Source organism: Sminthopsis crassicaudata, chromosome 3 (genome assembly GCF_048593235.1).
Source record: "Sminthopsis crassicaudata isolate SCR6 chromosome 3, ASM4859323v1, whole genome shotgun sequence".
Lineage (NCBI taxonomy): Eukaryota > Metazoa > Chordata > Mammalia > Dasyuromorphia > Dasyuridae > Sminthopsis > Sminthopsis crassicaudata.
The window spans coordinates 304095792-304113538 of record NC_133619.1 but is presented as its reverse complement, the minus strand read 5'-3'; the positions used below and the strand labels follow the sequence as shown (position 1 = coordinate 304113538).

Genomic DNA, 17747 nt, shown 5'->3' with positions numbered 1-17747 from the left:
TGGATGCTGATCTTATGACCTGCTTAAAAAGGAAAGCAAGCTATACCTTGCAGTATCTGCAGTTTCATATATAATCACCTTTCATTTTTTTCTATTTGGTGTTTGTTAAATTCAGAATAAAAATATAAATGAATTTTAATTTTTTTTTAATATACAGGAAAAAACAAGCCATTGTTGCTCCTTTCCTTGTCCTTTTTAGGAAAAAGGAGAGGAAGATATAGTAAAAGGAAGAAAAAGAGGAAAAAAGTAAAAAGAAAAAAAATTTTTTTAAGGAGCAAGAACTCTACTCAACCAATCAACCTCCACTTCTCATTAACTCCCTTTCCAGAACATTGCTCCCCTTCTTCTCACTCCCTAAGCCTTTGGAGTTTCTCTCCCTAACATACTCCTTATATTGTTGGAGCCCTTGAGTTAAGTTTTGCATTTGGACAAGGTTTGTCATGGATAGAGTAAGGAGAAGTCCTCAATTTCCACTGCCAAGGTTGCAATTTGGAAAACTAAATGAATTTTCCATAAAAACACACATGATAAAATCAACAGTATAGTACTGTACTTCAATTAAAATTACATTAAGGTTACAAAGGCTTATGTGGAGTACCCTGGAAAGCTAATCACCAGCTAAGATTTTGCTGAAGGATGGGAAAAAAGATGGAGAAAATATGCAAGTTTTAAATATCTATTGTTTTATCAGGCATTATGCAAAGTGCTTTGCAAATATTATATCATTATGAAGCAATATCAATATTAAATATATATGTGCCAAGTGGTATAGCATCTAAATTCCTAAAGGAGAATTAAGAGAGTTGCAAGAAAAAATAGATGGCAAAACTATTAATAGTGGGAGATTTTAACCTTGCACTCTCTGAACTAGATAAATCAAACCACAAAATAAATAAAAAATAAGTTAAAGAGGTCAATAGAATACTAGAAAAGCTAGATATGTTAGCTCTTTGGAGAAAATTGAATGGAGACAGAAAGGAGTACACTTTCTTCTCGGCAGTTCATGGAACCTATACAAAAATTGACCATATATTAGGACATAAAGACCTCAAAAGCAAATATATCATTTGATCCTCTAATAACCCCAAAGAGGCAGATGTTGCTATCTCTACTTTGCAACTAAGGAAACTGAGATAGCCAGGCTAAATTTATTTATTTATTTGTTTATTTATTTTGAGGCTGGGGTTAAGTGACTTGCCCAGGGTCACACAGTTAGGAAGTGTTAAGTGTCTGAGACCAGATTTGAACTCAAGTCCTCCTGAATTCAAGGCTGGTGCTCTATCCACTGCGCCACTTAGCTGCCCCTCCAGGTTAAATTTTAAAAGTTAACATATCATGCTTACTTTGTGGTAAGTAATATGCTAAAAGCTTTACAATTATTATCCCACTAAAACTGGGGATAAATACTATTATTATCCCATTTTTACAGATGAGGAAACACAAGAGACTACTAAGTGACTTTGCCCAGAGTCACACAGCTAATTCATGTTTGAGGAAGGATTTGAACTGGTCTTTTTGTTACAGATAAGATGGAAAACAGTAAGTACAAATTAAAAGACAAATACTGTGTTCTACACCAGATACAAATGTCAAACTAAGTATTCCCAAGTTTTAAACAATTCTAACATCTTTTTTTTTTAATATCAAATATACATTCTAATAAAAAAAAAATACACCAATACTGTCTTAATGCTCTCAATCCCAGTTGTAATGAAGTTAAGCCAAATAGCTTAGTTCAATCCCCATTCCAATTTCTCCTTCCTACCCATTCAATTCAGTCTCTACTTCTCACGACCAAAGCAATCTCTTCATAAAATAATCTAGGCAATTCTGGAATTCCACTGAGAATTCCATGTTGCTCTACTTTATTTCTACAACATTGCCTCCGAGATAAAATCTTGTTTTTGTGCAATCAGTCATGAAATTATACATTACAAATGTGGAGCAAGAAATCTGAAAATCCAGAGAAAAATTTTCTTCTATGTCAAGTGCTCTTTTTATATACTATAAAGATTATTTACATGCTTCTGCCACATAAATGGGAAGATGCTGTTGAAATATGTAGAACAACAACAACAAAACAATCCTGAAATGGAATTTGATGTTCAAGTTAACAAAATGATTTTTCTTAAAAAGATGCCAATTCTAAGGAAGAAAAATAAGAAATTTGGGCATCCTAATTCCTTTATTAATTTAAGATTTCATCTTACCATCTCCTTAAGGCTGGGAGTACTCATGGATCTGACTGTTTCCAACCTGAATAAGTTTGCTCTTTCATGGGAAATTTATGGGCAAGAACTCTGAAACCAGGATTCTTACAAGGTGTTAAGTTAATGGAATTGATAAAAGACAATAGTTATCTAGTTTAGCATGGTGCTTTATAGTTCTCTAAGTTCAGTATAATTGATTTAATCTTATAACAAATAATGGTTTCCTAGTGATATAATGATTGGTTTATACTCAAAATAGAGCATATAAACTCAGCCAGAGGAGAGCCAGAGAAGACAAAGCTCTGGAGGTGGGAGTTCAAGCTCTCAGAGCCAAGGAGAGAGATTCATTCCATCTTCAATCAGGCTCCTGGTGGCTCTCCTGGGGGACTGAGAGACAGATTCATTCACTTCATCTCACACCACCATGGTAGCAAGCCTGTCCTACTTAGCTTCTCCACTGAAACCAAGATTCCGGAAGGCCTTTTAAGAAATCTAACCTAGGCTCCAGGAAAGGAAACTAGATTGTGAAGGAGAAGATAAAGGATTTGGACTTTAACACCTGGCTATTCTTGTGGTGATTACTTGACTGAAAAGAAGGCTGCTCCAAAGATCTACAAAAAACCCACCAAGAACATTACAGGAAACTAAGTGGCCCCTTGCTTCCCCAAGTTCACTATATTGATGCTGAACAGTAAACACCTAATCTGCACAGCCCATTTTGGCTCAAAAGGCCTAACCTCCAAATATCCACAGGCTTCAGTCTCCCTGGTAGCTGGAATTACATGCATGTGCCAATTTTCTTTAAATAGACACAACATCTATATATGAAGATAAAGTTCCATATATTATCACTAATTAAAGAATGCTGCTCCCTAAAAATAGCTGAGTTAGAAAAACGATTAAAACCATTCCAGTTTTCAAGGTCTCAGTCCAATTTAACTTTCATTATAGGTTATAGTCATCATGATTCTGCAGAGATATCACTACACTGTCAAAGAAAAAGTTCTAGGGATATTTTTTCTGTGATTCCAAAAAATATTGATATAGTATCTTTTACTATTCTATTTTTTTTTTTTTGCTTGATCAAAAAAGTCAAGCCTTGATATCTCACCCCCCACAAAAAACTCTTATGTTTACCCAAGAACAGATTAAAACTAAATTCATCCAAACATCCTCATAAAATATTCTGCTCATTCATATTCACAGAATACATTGTGCTGAGAAAGAAAAAGGAGACAGCAATGAATTCTGATTTCTTCAGAAACCAGAAAATATAAGAAAAAATAATAATTACATTCCATAGAATCTACATTCCAACTAGAATTTAAAACTGTATCCAAAGCCTGTACTTGGTTAAGTGTATTGAATCTTTTATAATTACAAAACACTATATAGTACAGAATTTGCTATAACATGTGTAGGATGCAGACCAATGTGACTGAATTATCAAAAGTAAAAGAAAAACACCATTAACACTGAACTATGATTAGCCTAAGTGACTTTTCAGTGACTTTCTTTTCAGTGTGTATTTTAAGAATGGTATTTATGTCCAGTTAGTTAAGAATAAAAAGCCTTTTTATTGATTTCTATGATGTGTGATACTAAAGAAGTTATATTCACCTTTCCTTTTGAGAAATCACATATCCATCTAGAACTTTGAGGTTTAAGCACCAGCTGACAATGTACGGCCGATAGTCAAAGCCTGGAATGGAAGGTGTGGCCATCACACAGGGATTGTTCATGATTGACAACTGCTCCAACTCAGAGAGAGATGCCAAGAAAGAAATCTGGAACAAAGGAGATCTTTGTTGAAACCAAAGAACTACTTAGTGTCAAGCACTGGATTTCTGATGATTCACATCCTAACAGAATTGTAAAATGAGACAATTTCTCTATTGTTCTGAAAATGGGCCACCCTCTGCTCTACTAACTCAAAAAAAAAAAAAAAAAATCAGCAACAATATGGCCATCTGTCCCTGCTGTACTTAGACTTGGATTATTCTTTAGAAAAGTATCATCTATCAGCTTCCCTGGTACAAAGAAACCAAAGTATTTGTAAAAGCATCTGTGGTAACTGAGGAAAAGGTATACTAATGGTATCAAACTTTTTTTATCCAGATGGTCAGAGATGATTACTATAGGCTTAATATATTAAAGTGAATGAAGTTCAATACTATACTAATATATTGGGATTGGGGAGGAGGAGTGAGAGGGTTAGGGAGAGGGATGTGAGAGAAGAGAAAAAAGAATAAAATCATTTATAAGACGTAAAAATGATTTTTAAATTCCTCCAAGATGTTGAAACATAAAACTAACTTATGATCCCACTTCTCTAATGAATCTTTTTTAGTTCTTTCCTTCATATAAATGGTTATCAAATATGTACCTCATTTAGGTCTCGTATTTCATTTTCTGCCAGTGAAAGGATAGCAAGGCTTCGAGGTAGACAAGCTGGAGCCATTCTAAGAGAAGTGATGATATTTCCATGTAGCAGGAGAGTCTTTAAAACAAGAGCAAATAACAGATACCAATTGAAGCAATGCAGAAGAAAATCTACTTTGGAGTTTTGCAATATTGTGTAAATTTGATACAGAGAGATTTAGTTATGCTATACAAAGCACAGTTATAAAATGTTAGATCTAGAAATAACTTCAGATACCTAGTCCAACCTCATAATTTTAGAGGTAAGAAAATTGAGGCCTAGGACTTACACAGAGTCATGCAACTGGTTAATGACATGCTATGAGAGTTATAATTACATCTCAATGATTTCCAAACTTACACCTTTATTTCAAATCAAAACAGAAAAACAAATGCATCAGAAAAATCAAAAGTAAAGTAAAATTTCTCTTTAAATATACTGGCAAGTTTAGTTATTTTAAAAAATTGAAGTATACTTGATCAACAGAATACAAGAAGAAAGCAGAAAAATTCCTAAAGTTGAGATGATAGGAGTTATTTGATTTCTAGTCAACAGAAATTAGGGGGGGGAAAAAAGACTGAATTTCTGGAGTTCTGACAATATGCCAACCAAACCTCTTTAAAAAAAAAAAAAATGATTTTAATTTATTTTAATTTACTTAATTATTCTTACTTTATTAGATTTTCTTTTCATCTATTATCTTAAAATCTGATGGCATCAAATATTTTATAATAATTACTAAAATGATTTCTACTAAGAAAGATGTAATAATTGAGCTAATAATATTAATTTCAATGCTGTATGATTCTATCAGTTGTTAATGAGCCAAATGAGGTACAAAGAAGAAAAAATTGCCTTAGGGACAATCTCTAAAAAGTAGTGATTTCCAACTATCATTTCATTTCCCATTATCTTCCACTCTATAAAAGAACTTGATGGTATTTGTTCATCTTTAAGAAATAAAGAAAATTAATCTTGTCTTTAAAATTTGGGGGTTTTAATTAGTTATTATTGCTTTTTTGGCGAAGCAACTTGCCCAGGATCATGAACCCAGGATGTGTTTAGTGTCTGAGGCTGGATTTGGACTCAGGTCCTACGGACTCCAAGACAATTGATCTCTCCACTGTACCATCTAACTGCCCCTATTTGGGTTTTTTAAGTGAATTTCACAATGTTAATATTATTACAGATATCTGGGAATGACACAAAACTAGATTTGGGAATCATTGTTCTAGAAATTCAGTCAAATCAAGAGTTTCATATTGGATTCTAAATGCCAATAATCTTTTATTGGCTAAGGAGAAAGAAATGTCATCATGTGCAGACAAAAGCTGAGTTATGCTTAGTTGAGAATGGTCAACTTTTTTTAAGAACTGGGAGGACACGTAGTAACAGCAACATTGTACAATGATGAACTATGAATAACAGCTATTCTCGGCAACATAATCATCTAAGACAATTTTAAAGGATTCATGAGAAAAAAATGCTATTTATATCTGCAGGAAGAACTGATGGAGTCTGAATACCATTTTCACATTCATTATTTTCTTTGTGATTTTTTCTTTTGGTCTGCTTCTTTTACAACATGACTAACATGAAAATATGCTTTACATAACTACATATATATAACATACCTCAAATTGTTTACTATCTTAGGGAAGAACTAGGTATGAGGAAGAGAGAAAATTGAAATCTCAAAAAAAAAAAAAAATTAATGAATGTTAAAATTTGTCTTTCCATGAAATTGGAAAAAATAAAAATAAAATGTTGCATTTAAGGAAAAAAAGATCAGGCCTAAATAGTAGTGTTAGATATAATTCCAATACTCAGGGTATGATGAAGAAAAAAGAAGTAAATATAAAAAGGGGGGAAAGAAGCAATTTCCCCCCCCTGAGGCTGGGGTTAAGTGACTTGCCCAGGGTCACACAACTAGGAAATGTTAAGTGAAAGAAGCAATTTTTCAAGGAATTTTGGAAATTCTAATTTTAACATAGTCTGTTTTTCTTACACAGATACATGATGTTTATCCTGATCAGATCATTAATTCTCAACATAATGTCTTCAAATGTCAAAGAAGCTATGAAGCAGAGGGCACACTTACCTTCAATGCTATCAGTTTAGAAATATCACCTAGTTGAGATATGTTATTGTCTGATAAATCAAGGTGTTGAAGAGCTGTGCAGTTACTGATCTGGTCTATAGCCTAAAATGAGAAAAATATTAATTATATTAATTTTTGCATGAATCCCATAAAACAAAATGCTTCTTTAGTCCACAACTTCCAGAAGTCTCCTCTCCTGACTCTTCATAATTACTAGAAGCAGGGTAGATAGAACCTGGCAAAAGAAAGGTCTCTGGGGAAGAATTAAAGGCATGTGGAAGACGTCATGTCAAAACAGTGGCAACTGGCCTTGAACTCAGGAAGCCCTAAGTTTCAAATACCATCCCTGTCAACACTGTGGTAGTGATTATGGGTAAATCTCTTAACTTCTTGGCACTCCAGACAACTTTCTAACACTATAAGTACTAACTTTATTTGGTATTTGTTAAATTAGGAATAAATTTTTAACAAGTATTTAAAAAGTCTACAATTTAGAGAGAAGGCACTAATTCACATGGATAGAGCACAAACCACAAGTCCAGTATTTAAGAGGGAGGTGGAGAGATGATGAAAAATGGAGAGATCGAGAGGAAAAAGCAATAGATTCCATATTATGTCATGTTTAACAGGGTTTTCAGAAACTCTTAAAACTAGGAATCTTATAACATGGAAATATGTTGTGCATGACTGCAAATGCACAAACTATATCAAACTGTTTGCCTTTTCAATGTAGAGGGAAAGGGGAAGAGAAAGAGAGAATCTGGAACTCAAAAATTGTAAATAACAAATGTTAAAAATTGTTTCTACATGTAATTAGGGAAAAATAAAATATTAAATATAAAGAAGAAAAAAAAAGGAACTAGGAGTCTTAGGCCAACCCTCTCACTTTGCAGATGAGAAAACTAAGTTCTAAGGGAATTTTCATTCATCAAGATGGTTGGCAGTTAAATCAGCACTAGAATTTGGGGTTTTCACTCTTCAGAGTTTGCTCCACACTATATTGTGTAAGCTCTCAACATCTCTCTCTCTGAAACTAATTTATCTGATAAATCCTTGGGAAGTTTGATTTTAAAGTTGATAAATCATTCCTCTGAGATGTTTAGCTTTACTGCAGACAAATCCTTCCTCTGAGAGGTTTAATTTTAATGTACATTTGACTGTGCATTTGAGAACCTGGAATATGACATGCACAGTAAAGAAAGAAAAAGGTAGTTTGTTTACTTTCATTCCAATGACATCTAAAATAATTTTTTAAAATGTTCCTACTTTTCTAGTCTCTACTTTTTTTTTTTTTTAAAGGGGACGATAACTTTCAGTAAGAAAATTAAAAAAAAAAAAAAAAAAAAAAAAAAAAGCCAAAAACTGTGTACCTTCAGATTATTTCCTGCCAAATTCAGCCATTCCAAGTGTACTAGCTCCTTCAGCCCCTCCACATAGCCAATACTATTATGAGGCAGGTTCAGCACTCGAAGCTGTGTCAATTTGGCCACACCCATCATCCGAACTAATCGATTATTGGCAACTGACAGCTGTATGATGACCAAGAAAAATAAATTATTGTCAACAATGATATATACAGATTTCAGCTGACTTTAAAACAAAAAGAAAAAAAGGTTACTGTTCATAATTATGCACAATTCAAATCTTATATTTATCTAGTTTTTTCTATTTATATATATTTTAAAGACCTTTTCACAGTTTTCTAAACATTATGTAGTATCCAAACTTTCTTCATTTCCAAATAAAATAGAAAATCTATAAAGTTCAGAGCAAAATGGAACAATGTATTATACAGTCAAAAAAATGTTTATCATAAAAGAACAAGTTTTAACCATATACTGAGAATGGGGGCACCTTGAGAATATAGTATGTCAATATATATATTATATGTGATTATATATAATTATATGTTTTATATATGATTATAATATATTATCATATTTATATATAATTATAACATCAATATTTTATTTATTATTTTATGTCAATATGATTGTTTTCACTTTAATAAAAATTTCAGTGACTTTAATCACATTTTTTTCAGAACAATGTAAAGTTGGCATAGATGTTTTTCTTCATAAAAACAAGCTAATTTTGCTGTTTTAATGTCAGTAGTTTTCCAAGGCATTAAGGGTCTAAATCAATCACTTCCCCAAGTATCACATAATACTGACCTGTACTAGTCTTCGGCATTTCTCAAGATTTTCCAATTTAATAATCTGATTTTTATCAAGAATCAAAGTATGTGTATCAGCATCACAGGACAAATTTGGACCCAATTTTTGTAATCCCTGGCCTGACCAATCAACCACTGCACCTTGAAAAATGAAGAAAAATTATTAGAAGATAAAAAACAATGGGATAATTTTGTAGAGAAAGATACCTTTTCAAACTAGATTGAGAGCAATAGTGCTGAATGTTTAAGATGAGATTGCAAAGTGATAAGTGTGAAGTTTTACATTTAAGCTCATATAAGACTCAAATTTTAGAAGACTAAATATATAATGTGACCTAAAAAGTTATGATGAGTCACAGCCCAATACAATCTTAAGCTATATTAGAAGTATCCAGAACCAGGGAAGAAATTCCTCTTTAAGTAAACTGGATTCGTCAAACCACATTCAAAGTATTTCATGCAGCTCCGAGAACCATGCTTTAAAATAAACTTTGATAAACTAAGAGGCAAATTCATGTCACACAAAAGCAGCTGAAGGAACTGGGGATATTTAATCTGGAAAGAGGAAAGCTGGAAAGGGAAATAATCTTCAAACAACTGAAGGGCTTCAAGTATACGAGTAATTAGACTTATTCAGTTTGGATCAAGAATTAGGGCCAAGAGGATGTAATTAATAGTAAACAAGTTTCAAGCTTAATGAATTAAAGAATCATGGAGAGGCTAGCCATGACATGGCCACAGACTCCAGATTCAAGAAGGATCACCCATCCTAACAATAATAGTACTTTCAAACCATAGAATGAATGCCCTTTAAAGTTATTCATCAATAGATAAATGATCAAAGAATAGAAAAATGCAGTTCTCAAATGGAAGAAATCCAAATCTATCAATAACCACATAAAAAAAATGTTTCAATGCACTCAGAAAAATTCATATTAAAACAACTGTGAAGTTCTATCTCATATATGTCAGATTGACATAGACAATAAAAAAGGAAAATTATAATTGTTGTATATGCGTCTATTTTCCAAAGTTGAGTGCCCAGAGTCCAACACCACCTCCAAAGCCATGCAGGAGGACAAGTGGAGTCTTACATTCAATATCATGAGAAAATTTTAGTGTCCATATTTTATTTCCATTGGATATACAAACAGATTCTTTTTTGTATGGACAGGGCACACGTGAAGAAAACAGAAAACAAAAGAGAAGTTTTGCTTAATTTAACCACATTATTTTTGGGGAAGAGAATATACTCTTAATTAACATCTAAAAATATACATCCCATTGCCAGATCACTGGTTTACACACATTCTCTCTCTCTCTCTCTCTCTCTCTCTCTCTCTCTCTCTCTCTCTCTCTCTCTCTCTCTCTCTCTCTCTCTCTCTCTTTCTCTCTCTCTCTCTCTCTCTCTCTCTCTCTCTCTCTCTCTCTCTCTCTCTCTCATATATATATATATATATGTATATATTTTCTCTCTCATACATATATATAGTTAGTTAGTTAGTTTACGTATTTTAAAAGTAAAGGTCAAATTTAGTAGTGAAGATCAAAGATAAAGAGCAATGTCAACCATACACCAGGAGTCCAGCTTTCAGCTCAGCTACTAACTTCCTATGTGTCCTTCAAGTAAATTACAATCTCATCTATAAAATGGCAGGGATGGATGGGCTAGCAGAGGTTTAAGGCCTTTTGGACTCTAAAATCCTGTGATTCTGAATCTGTACATATATCTCACAAATTGAAAATTATAAGAGGAGTTACCAACATTCTAAGTGGAAGGGCAGAGAATCTTCAGGTGTGCCCTACCTATCAGATGCTCAGGGGGATACACACCAGGGAAAAAACAATGTTGGCAACAGGAACCACAGAAGTTTCATATAAATTCCAAGAAAATCCAAAGGTGGGAGGCATAAAATAAAACAAAGGACTGGAGGGCACCTAAGCAGTTTCAGTCTCCCAGTAAAGAATCGTATAATCTAAAAAGGCCTACGTGACACTCCCTGAAGATGGGCTAAAAAAAAAAAATGATACCCAAGTACCTGGGAGTGAGCTGGACTGCAAGCATCTAACCTTTGGGAGGTGGCAGACCCAAAGGGAAGGACAACTACTGCCCCTCCAAGACTAGGGCTTGTTCACCCCTCTCCCCCCCCTCACCTTTTGTCCTTAAAGGAAAACACTGGGAAAATAGGAGTTAAAACTAACTAAACACGGAGGAGCAACATGTCAAAGTCACAGGGCCCACTCTGCACAAGGAGATCCGTCACTGCACACTGTCTGCCTCTCCTGGTGAAGAAAGCAGTAGGAGAAAAGGGAGATAGGAAGCAAGAGAACAGGGAAGATGACCGGCCCAGGCCCTCAGCCTCTTCTTAAATAAGGTGCTATGTCCCATTTTACCACACAAGTCAAAATAAACTTCTATTTAAAAATAAATAAATAAATTTTTGATTGTTGGAGGAGCTGTGAGAAAACAGGCCTATTACTATATTATAGAGTTATGAATTAGTCCAGCCCTCCTGGAAAGCAATTTGGAATTATACCTAAAAAGTCTAGTGACTTTGTATATACTCTTTGACTTTGTTATACTACTCTGGGCAAAGAGATCATCTAAAGAGATTGGAAAAAGAAGCAAAAGAACACATAGGTGCAAAAAAAAATTTATTTACAACGATTTTTGTTAAAAAAATAAAATAAAGTGGAGGTGGGGGAGGCAGCTAGTTGATGTAGTGGATAGAGTACCAGCCCTGAAGTCAGGAAGACCTGAGTTCAAATCTGCCTTCAGGCACTTAACACTTCCTAGCTTCGTGACCCGGGACAAGTAACTTAATCCCAACTGCTTCAGCAAAAGAAATAAATGAAGTTGGGGGAGGGTGGACAAAGAACTGAAATTTATAGGGAGAATAGCCAAAAAATATGATATATAAATATATTGGGCTAGAAGAAATGATAAAAGAGGTTCAAACAAACTTGTTATGACTTAATTTTATATGAGTGAGCACAATTTACATAATAATGACAACACTAAAAAAGATAATTTTGAGATTTAACAATTTTGATAAAAATGGATGATTCCAGAGGACTAAAGATTAAGGCTGGTTTCTACTTTTTAGCATTTTTCAGACATGGTCAATGGATATTTTTCCTCCACTGTATCTGTTATAAGGATGGTTTCTCACACACATACACTTAATGGGACATAGTAGGAAGGAGAAGAAGGCTATAGCTAAGATTGTTTTTTAAAAAGTAGGTCAATGAAATTTGTTTTTAATAAATATAAAGAAGGTCAAAAGGAAACAAATAGGATAGATTTGAAAGTTACATGTTGGTTGAATTTATCATATACTTAAAAGGAAAAACAAGCTGATTTTCACTTTAATGTATATACCTCTTCTATTCTACTTTGTATGTGTATGTATGCTTACTTTGTGAGCTTAAGTTGAGAATTTTAAAATTAAATAAAAGGAATAAATGTCCTTTATAAGATAGTCAGCACATTCTTACTTGGAGCACTTAAGTGGAACAGTGGATAGAGTGCTAGGCTTAATTCATCTGGCCTTAGACAGTACCAGCTCTGTGACTGGGCAAATCATTAACTTTTACCTCAGTTTTCTTAACTATAAATGAGATGAAGAACAAAATAGCAAACCACTGCAGTTTCTGCCAAGAAAATCTCAAATAGAATCATGAAGAGTCAGACATGACTGAAAAACTACTGAATAGCACTCTTTTACTGAAAGGATCTATTCCCCCAAGTATAGGTTAGATAGTTCAGAAAAGATTCATGCTTCAGGAAAGGATTGTGAAAATTATCTCTAAGGTACTTAGCAACCAGATTCTAAAAATTCAGGTAATTTTATAAAGAAAAATATTTTCTTTCAATTACTCAGTATTTCTTAGAAATGAGCACATTACACTGATGTGGATTTTTTTTTTGTCAAGCTTCTAAAATGCAGTATTTTAGCAACTAACTCCATATAACTTTGAAACATTATTTCCATATTTTGTAGTTTTAAAATAGCAACTTAAAAAAAACCATCAGGTAAATGTAAGCAAAGGTGAAGTATTATTCAATTAAATAAATATATATTAGGTGCTTATTATACAGAGTTCACTGCCCTACAATCTAATTTACCATATTCTTAAAAAACTATTTCTAATATCTATCGCCATGATTTACACAGAGAAATCTGAAGACTAATGCTTTTCTGGGAAAACTTTTATTAAAAACTGCTAGTTAGTACTAATGTAACCCTTTAGCACTTAAGACTTCTAACCCATTGCCTCAACAGTTACACAATTCCCCAGCCATGTTTGAAACCTAATAATCTATTTGATAAGAGAGGACTTGTGAGCTAAGACATCTTTAAAATGTCATAATAAATTTTTTAGAAATTGCTCTAAGCAACCATGGAATTGAGAGGTAAGGGAATAATAATCAGCACTAAGCACCCAGTAGATATTTAATAAATACTTAATGATTTATGATAGGCCAAAGATAATTAGGAGTCAAAGGAAGCTTAGAAATCATTTAGTCCAGCAAGTTCATCTTTTTAAGTTTCCACTGTTGCTTTTAATTTTTTCACTTTGTCATTGTCCAATATACCATCTCCCTCACCAAATGAAATGTCATGTAACAAAACATAACAAATAGTTAAACAATGATTACATCTGATGCCATGCATAGAATTCTGAAGATGTAGTCTTCTACCTTCTACTAAAAGAAGGGAGTTCCAGTCCCTTGTTTTATAGATAAGAACAGGGGAAATTTGCTCAAAACTGGAAAATGAAGATACACATTCTGCAGACCATCTCATAACTTTAAATCTTCAGTTTCCCCATGCACAGCATGAACTAAATTTATCTTCCTGAAGTATGACTTCTATTTCCTCGTTTGCTGCATAAACTTTGGGCATTATCAGAAAAAATATGCTGATAAATGTTTAACTGGTTCTCTGGAAAAGAAAATGTACCCCCCAACAAGCTTTTCATTTTAACCTGAATAATTAAATTTTCTCTATTATGTCTGTAAGTCAAGATAATCAATAAAACTATAAACCAAGGTCTGATTTATATCTAAATTCTTATACTGAAAATTTAACAACTGGCTTGAGAATCAGTTCAAACTAGCTCTAACACATACCTGGCATTTGCAGCTATGGATTTTACTACTAACTTTTTTCTTTAATTTTTGTCTATTCTGAATTTCTGGGTATTTTAACTGCTTCTGACTTTCCTTCATTGAAGCCTCTCTTTGATGTGGACATACTATTTCCTTAACCATTTTTTAAAGCTTTTTTTCCCCCTTAACCATTTTTAATTGAAAGCTTTTTGGATTAGATTTGCAAGATATCTGGCAAATTGGTACCAGCCTTTGTCAGGTATATTCTATATACCTGGCTATTAGTGATTTATTTTATTTTATTTTAAGCCATGATCCAAAAGTCCAAATTCCATTCTTACATACTATCTTCTTACCTAGCTGTTAACTTTACAAATAAGTTTTTCCTTTCTGCATATGTTGCTTTTGATGCGGAATAATAAGGAAATATGCCTGTATTTAACACATCGTTTTGTAATCTTTAACAATATTTTCTAAGTTCTTTCTCATAATATGATTTTTACCCAAATAGCACAATCACTACAGAGTCCCAAGAATACAGTGCCCATCCATTGTGGTAAGATTTAGAAGGTTGTCATGTTTTGGATACTTTTCTCAGGAAGGCAACAGACTTCTCTACTCTTTGTTATCAGGTTAACAAACAGAACTCCTGATCGCTTACCAGGATTTTTCTCTCTTTCCTCTGACTTTTTACTAGATGATGTCTCATCTGATCACTTCTGTGGCTCTACTTTATCCTGACTTGTAGGACAAAGAGCCACTTTTCCCTCTGAGAATACCCTTCCTCTTCAAAAAGTTTTAAATTTTTGTGAACAAGTATAATTGTATAATTGTTCCTTTTCTTTCCCTTCCTCCTCTGTGTGAGTCTTCCACTTCCCAATCTCCTGATAATATTCAAATCTGGAGAAAGTTACTCTGCCTTCTATTATTCCTCTTGGAATATTTAAAACAGAAGCAATGGGAATTAGAGACTTGTGAATGTATTTTCTGCCAACTTCAGGGAGAGGGAGAAAATGATAACATGCAATGGCCTCAGCTAGGTTTTCTTTTATATTTTTCATGGCTAATTTTCTAGGCATAAGTAATTGATATAAGTTGAAAAAAGCTAAAACTATAGTTTTAAATTCACACAAGCTAAGGCATTCTAGGCTTCTATGTATCTATAAAGCTAACAGCTCCGGAAGAAGATGATATCTAAGAATGGGATTATATCTGAAAATAAAGGGAAAATTACCAGTCAGCTATAGACTATACCTGACAAAGACCTGACCAGGTGTCTTGCAAATCTAATTCAAAGGGTTTTAATTTTTAAAAATTGGGCAAATGGTATGTACACATCAGAGAAAAGTTACAATGAAAGAAAATCAAAAGCTGTTCAAATACCCAGAAGTTCACAAAATCCTAAAGATAAAAATCCAAGAAAAGAGCTAGTCTATTAGCATATATTCTAAAGTTTGCTTATAAACGCATTCTAAAAAAGGCAACAAGTCCCTTAGTGAGTGTATTTATTTTGGGGACAGAAAGAAAGAAAATGAGGATTGGAAAATGAAGACTGGCCCTCTTCACAAGGGAGTATGTTTATCAAAAATCACAAATAAATTAGCCAATTATGAGAAGACTCATTATGCCACAGCCAAAGAAGTCACGAGAGGTTTCAGCCTACTCTGGGATGGGTGAGGAAATAAAAAAAACTGGGGGGGGGCACTCGCTCCAGGGCCTCCAAGGCAGTTTTTGTTGTGTCGTTGTTGTTTGGGGGATGGGGAAGGGGTGTTAGAAGAAGAGGACTTCACGGAGATATTATGCTTATCACATCTACAGACCACGAGAGGCATTCTTTGGCTATCGCCACCTCTCGGGTTAGGATTAATGGGAGGAGAGAACTATACGATATAGGATACCACAAGGGCCTTCGTGATGCTGGGGAATAAGCGCTGAATCTGGAGCCCAACTGCTCAAAACCCCCCTGCGGAAAGCCTTTGAAGCCTATCCTCTCTCTGACTCTAACAGAGGAGCTGGGCAGACAGTGTTACCCTCGGTCCTTAACCCAGACAAAACAAAGGTGACCGGCCTCACAAGCTGCTTGGATAAAAGTGGGATGCTCGGGGCAGGAAGGCCCCCACCTCGCCAGCATCCAGCCAAGGCCAAGTCCCGGCCCCCTGCACCTGAGGAGCAGGTGGGTCCACGAATGACGACGCTTCAACCCAAGCCCGCCAAACCCCGGCTTCGTCAAAGTCAAGAGAAACAGAACCCGGATCAGGGAGATGAGGGGTGGGAGTGCGAGGAAAATCCTGCAAATTTTACTCTTCTCTGCGCCCCTTCCAGCTAAAGTCCTGGGCAGGGAGGACTCTTCCTCAGCCCCACACAAGCAGCTGGACCAGAGCGCGGGACTGCGCGAGGCCCCTGGGAGCTGTAGTCCAGCCCGCGGGCCCTCGGCTGGTCACTGAGGGAGCTCTAGGCGCGGGAAGACTACAGCTCCCAGAGGGCAGCATGCCCCGCCGCCCCAGCCGCCAAGCCTAACAGTAGCGAGGGAGAAGAGACGAACGGGAAACGAAGCTAGAAAATGGAGAGCCGCCTGGGGCCCTTCCGTGGGGAGACTTCCCGAAAGCGGGATAGGCAAAGGGATCCCTAAGTTCTGGGAATAGAGCACTTTTACCTTCTCCGGGTGGCAAAGCCGCGTCTCCCCGCGCCGCCATCGCCATACTTCCCGCTTGCTAATACCAGGCAACCGACTTCCCGAGGCCCTGTGGGGTATGTAGTCTAGTTGGGCTAGCGCAAAACTACTATTCCCAGGATGCATGGCTTCCGTTCTTCCATATCTCATTCCCAACCCTCTCCCTAGGACTAGTGGGAAGGGAGAATCTATTGCGTTCTGATTGGTGCAGAGGGTTTAATGAATTAAGTAATATTGGACTCCAATTTTACAGCTGGAAATTACTTAGAAACCTGGAAGCATGTGTGTAATTTAGATAATTTGCAAGTTGTTTCCTGTTGACGTTACTTCTTCCCTCCCTCCCCTAAACAAACTACGTATCCCCTTAAAAAACTAGTGTATTTCCCTCTAATTTTGTCCGCCTGCATTTTGGATTTCCTTCACAGGCTAATTGTACATATATATACATATATATATTGTACTTAATTTATACTCTAACATATTTAACATGTATTGGTCAACCTGCCATCTTGGGGGGGAAGGGAAGAAGGGAAAAATTAGAAAAAAAGGTTTGGCAATTGTCAGTGTTGTAAAATTACCCACACATATATCTGGTAAATAAAAACTATTAAAATTAAAAAAAACAAAACAAAAAACTAGTGTATTTCCCTCTAATTTTGTCTGCCTACATTTTTGATTCCCGTCACAGGCTAATTGTACACTATTTCAAAGTCCGATTCTTTTTGTATAGCAAAATAACTGGACATGTATACATATATTGTATTTAATTTATACTTTAACATATGTAACATGTATTGGTCAACCTACCATCTGGGGGCGGGAGGGGGGGAAGAAGGGGGAAAAATTGGAACAAAAGGCTTGGCAATTGTCAGGGCTGTAAAATTACCCATGCATATATCTTGTTAAAAAAAAAAAAAAAAAAAAAAAACTACTGTATTTCATGTTTAATATATATTGGATTACTTGCTATTTAGGGAGGAGAAGAGAGGAAGGGAGAGAGAAAAAAAAAATTTGGAACAGAAAATTTTACTTGAAAACTAGGCATGTGTTT

General features: G+C 35.0%; 1 protein-coding gene across 1 annotated transcript in view; it reads right to left on the bottom strand.

Moving 5' to 3' along the window:
* Positions 1-16807, bottom strand: part of CEP97 (centrosomal protein 97) — a 34329-nt gene extending 17522 nt beyond the window's left edge. Inside the window, exons 1-6 of the mRNA XM_074301064.1 lie at positions 16679-16807; positions 8908-9050; positions 8104-8262; positions 6734-6835; positions 4597-4710; positions 3831-3997 (exon numbers count right to left, since the gene is read on the bottom strand). Coding sequence (XP_074157165.1) covers positions 3831-3997; positions 4597-4710; positions 6734-6835; positions 8104-8262; positions 8908-9050; positions 16679-16724 — 731 coding nt within the window. The 5' untranslated portion in view covers positions 16725-16807. The remainder of the gene's footprint in view (positions 1-3830; positions 3998-4596; positions 4711-6733; positions 6836-8103; positions 8263-8907; positions 9051-16678) is intronic.
* Between the last annotated feature and the right edge of the window lie 940 nt (positions 16808-17747).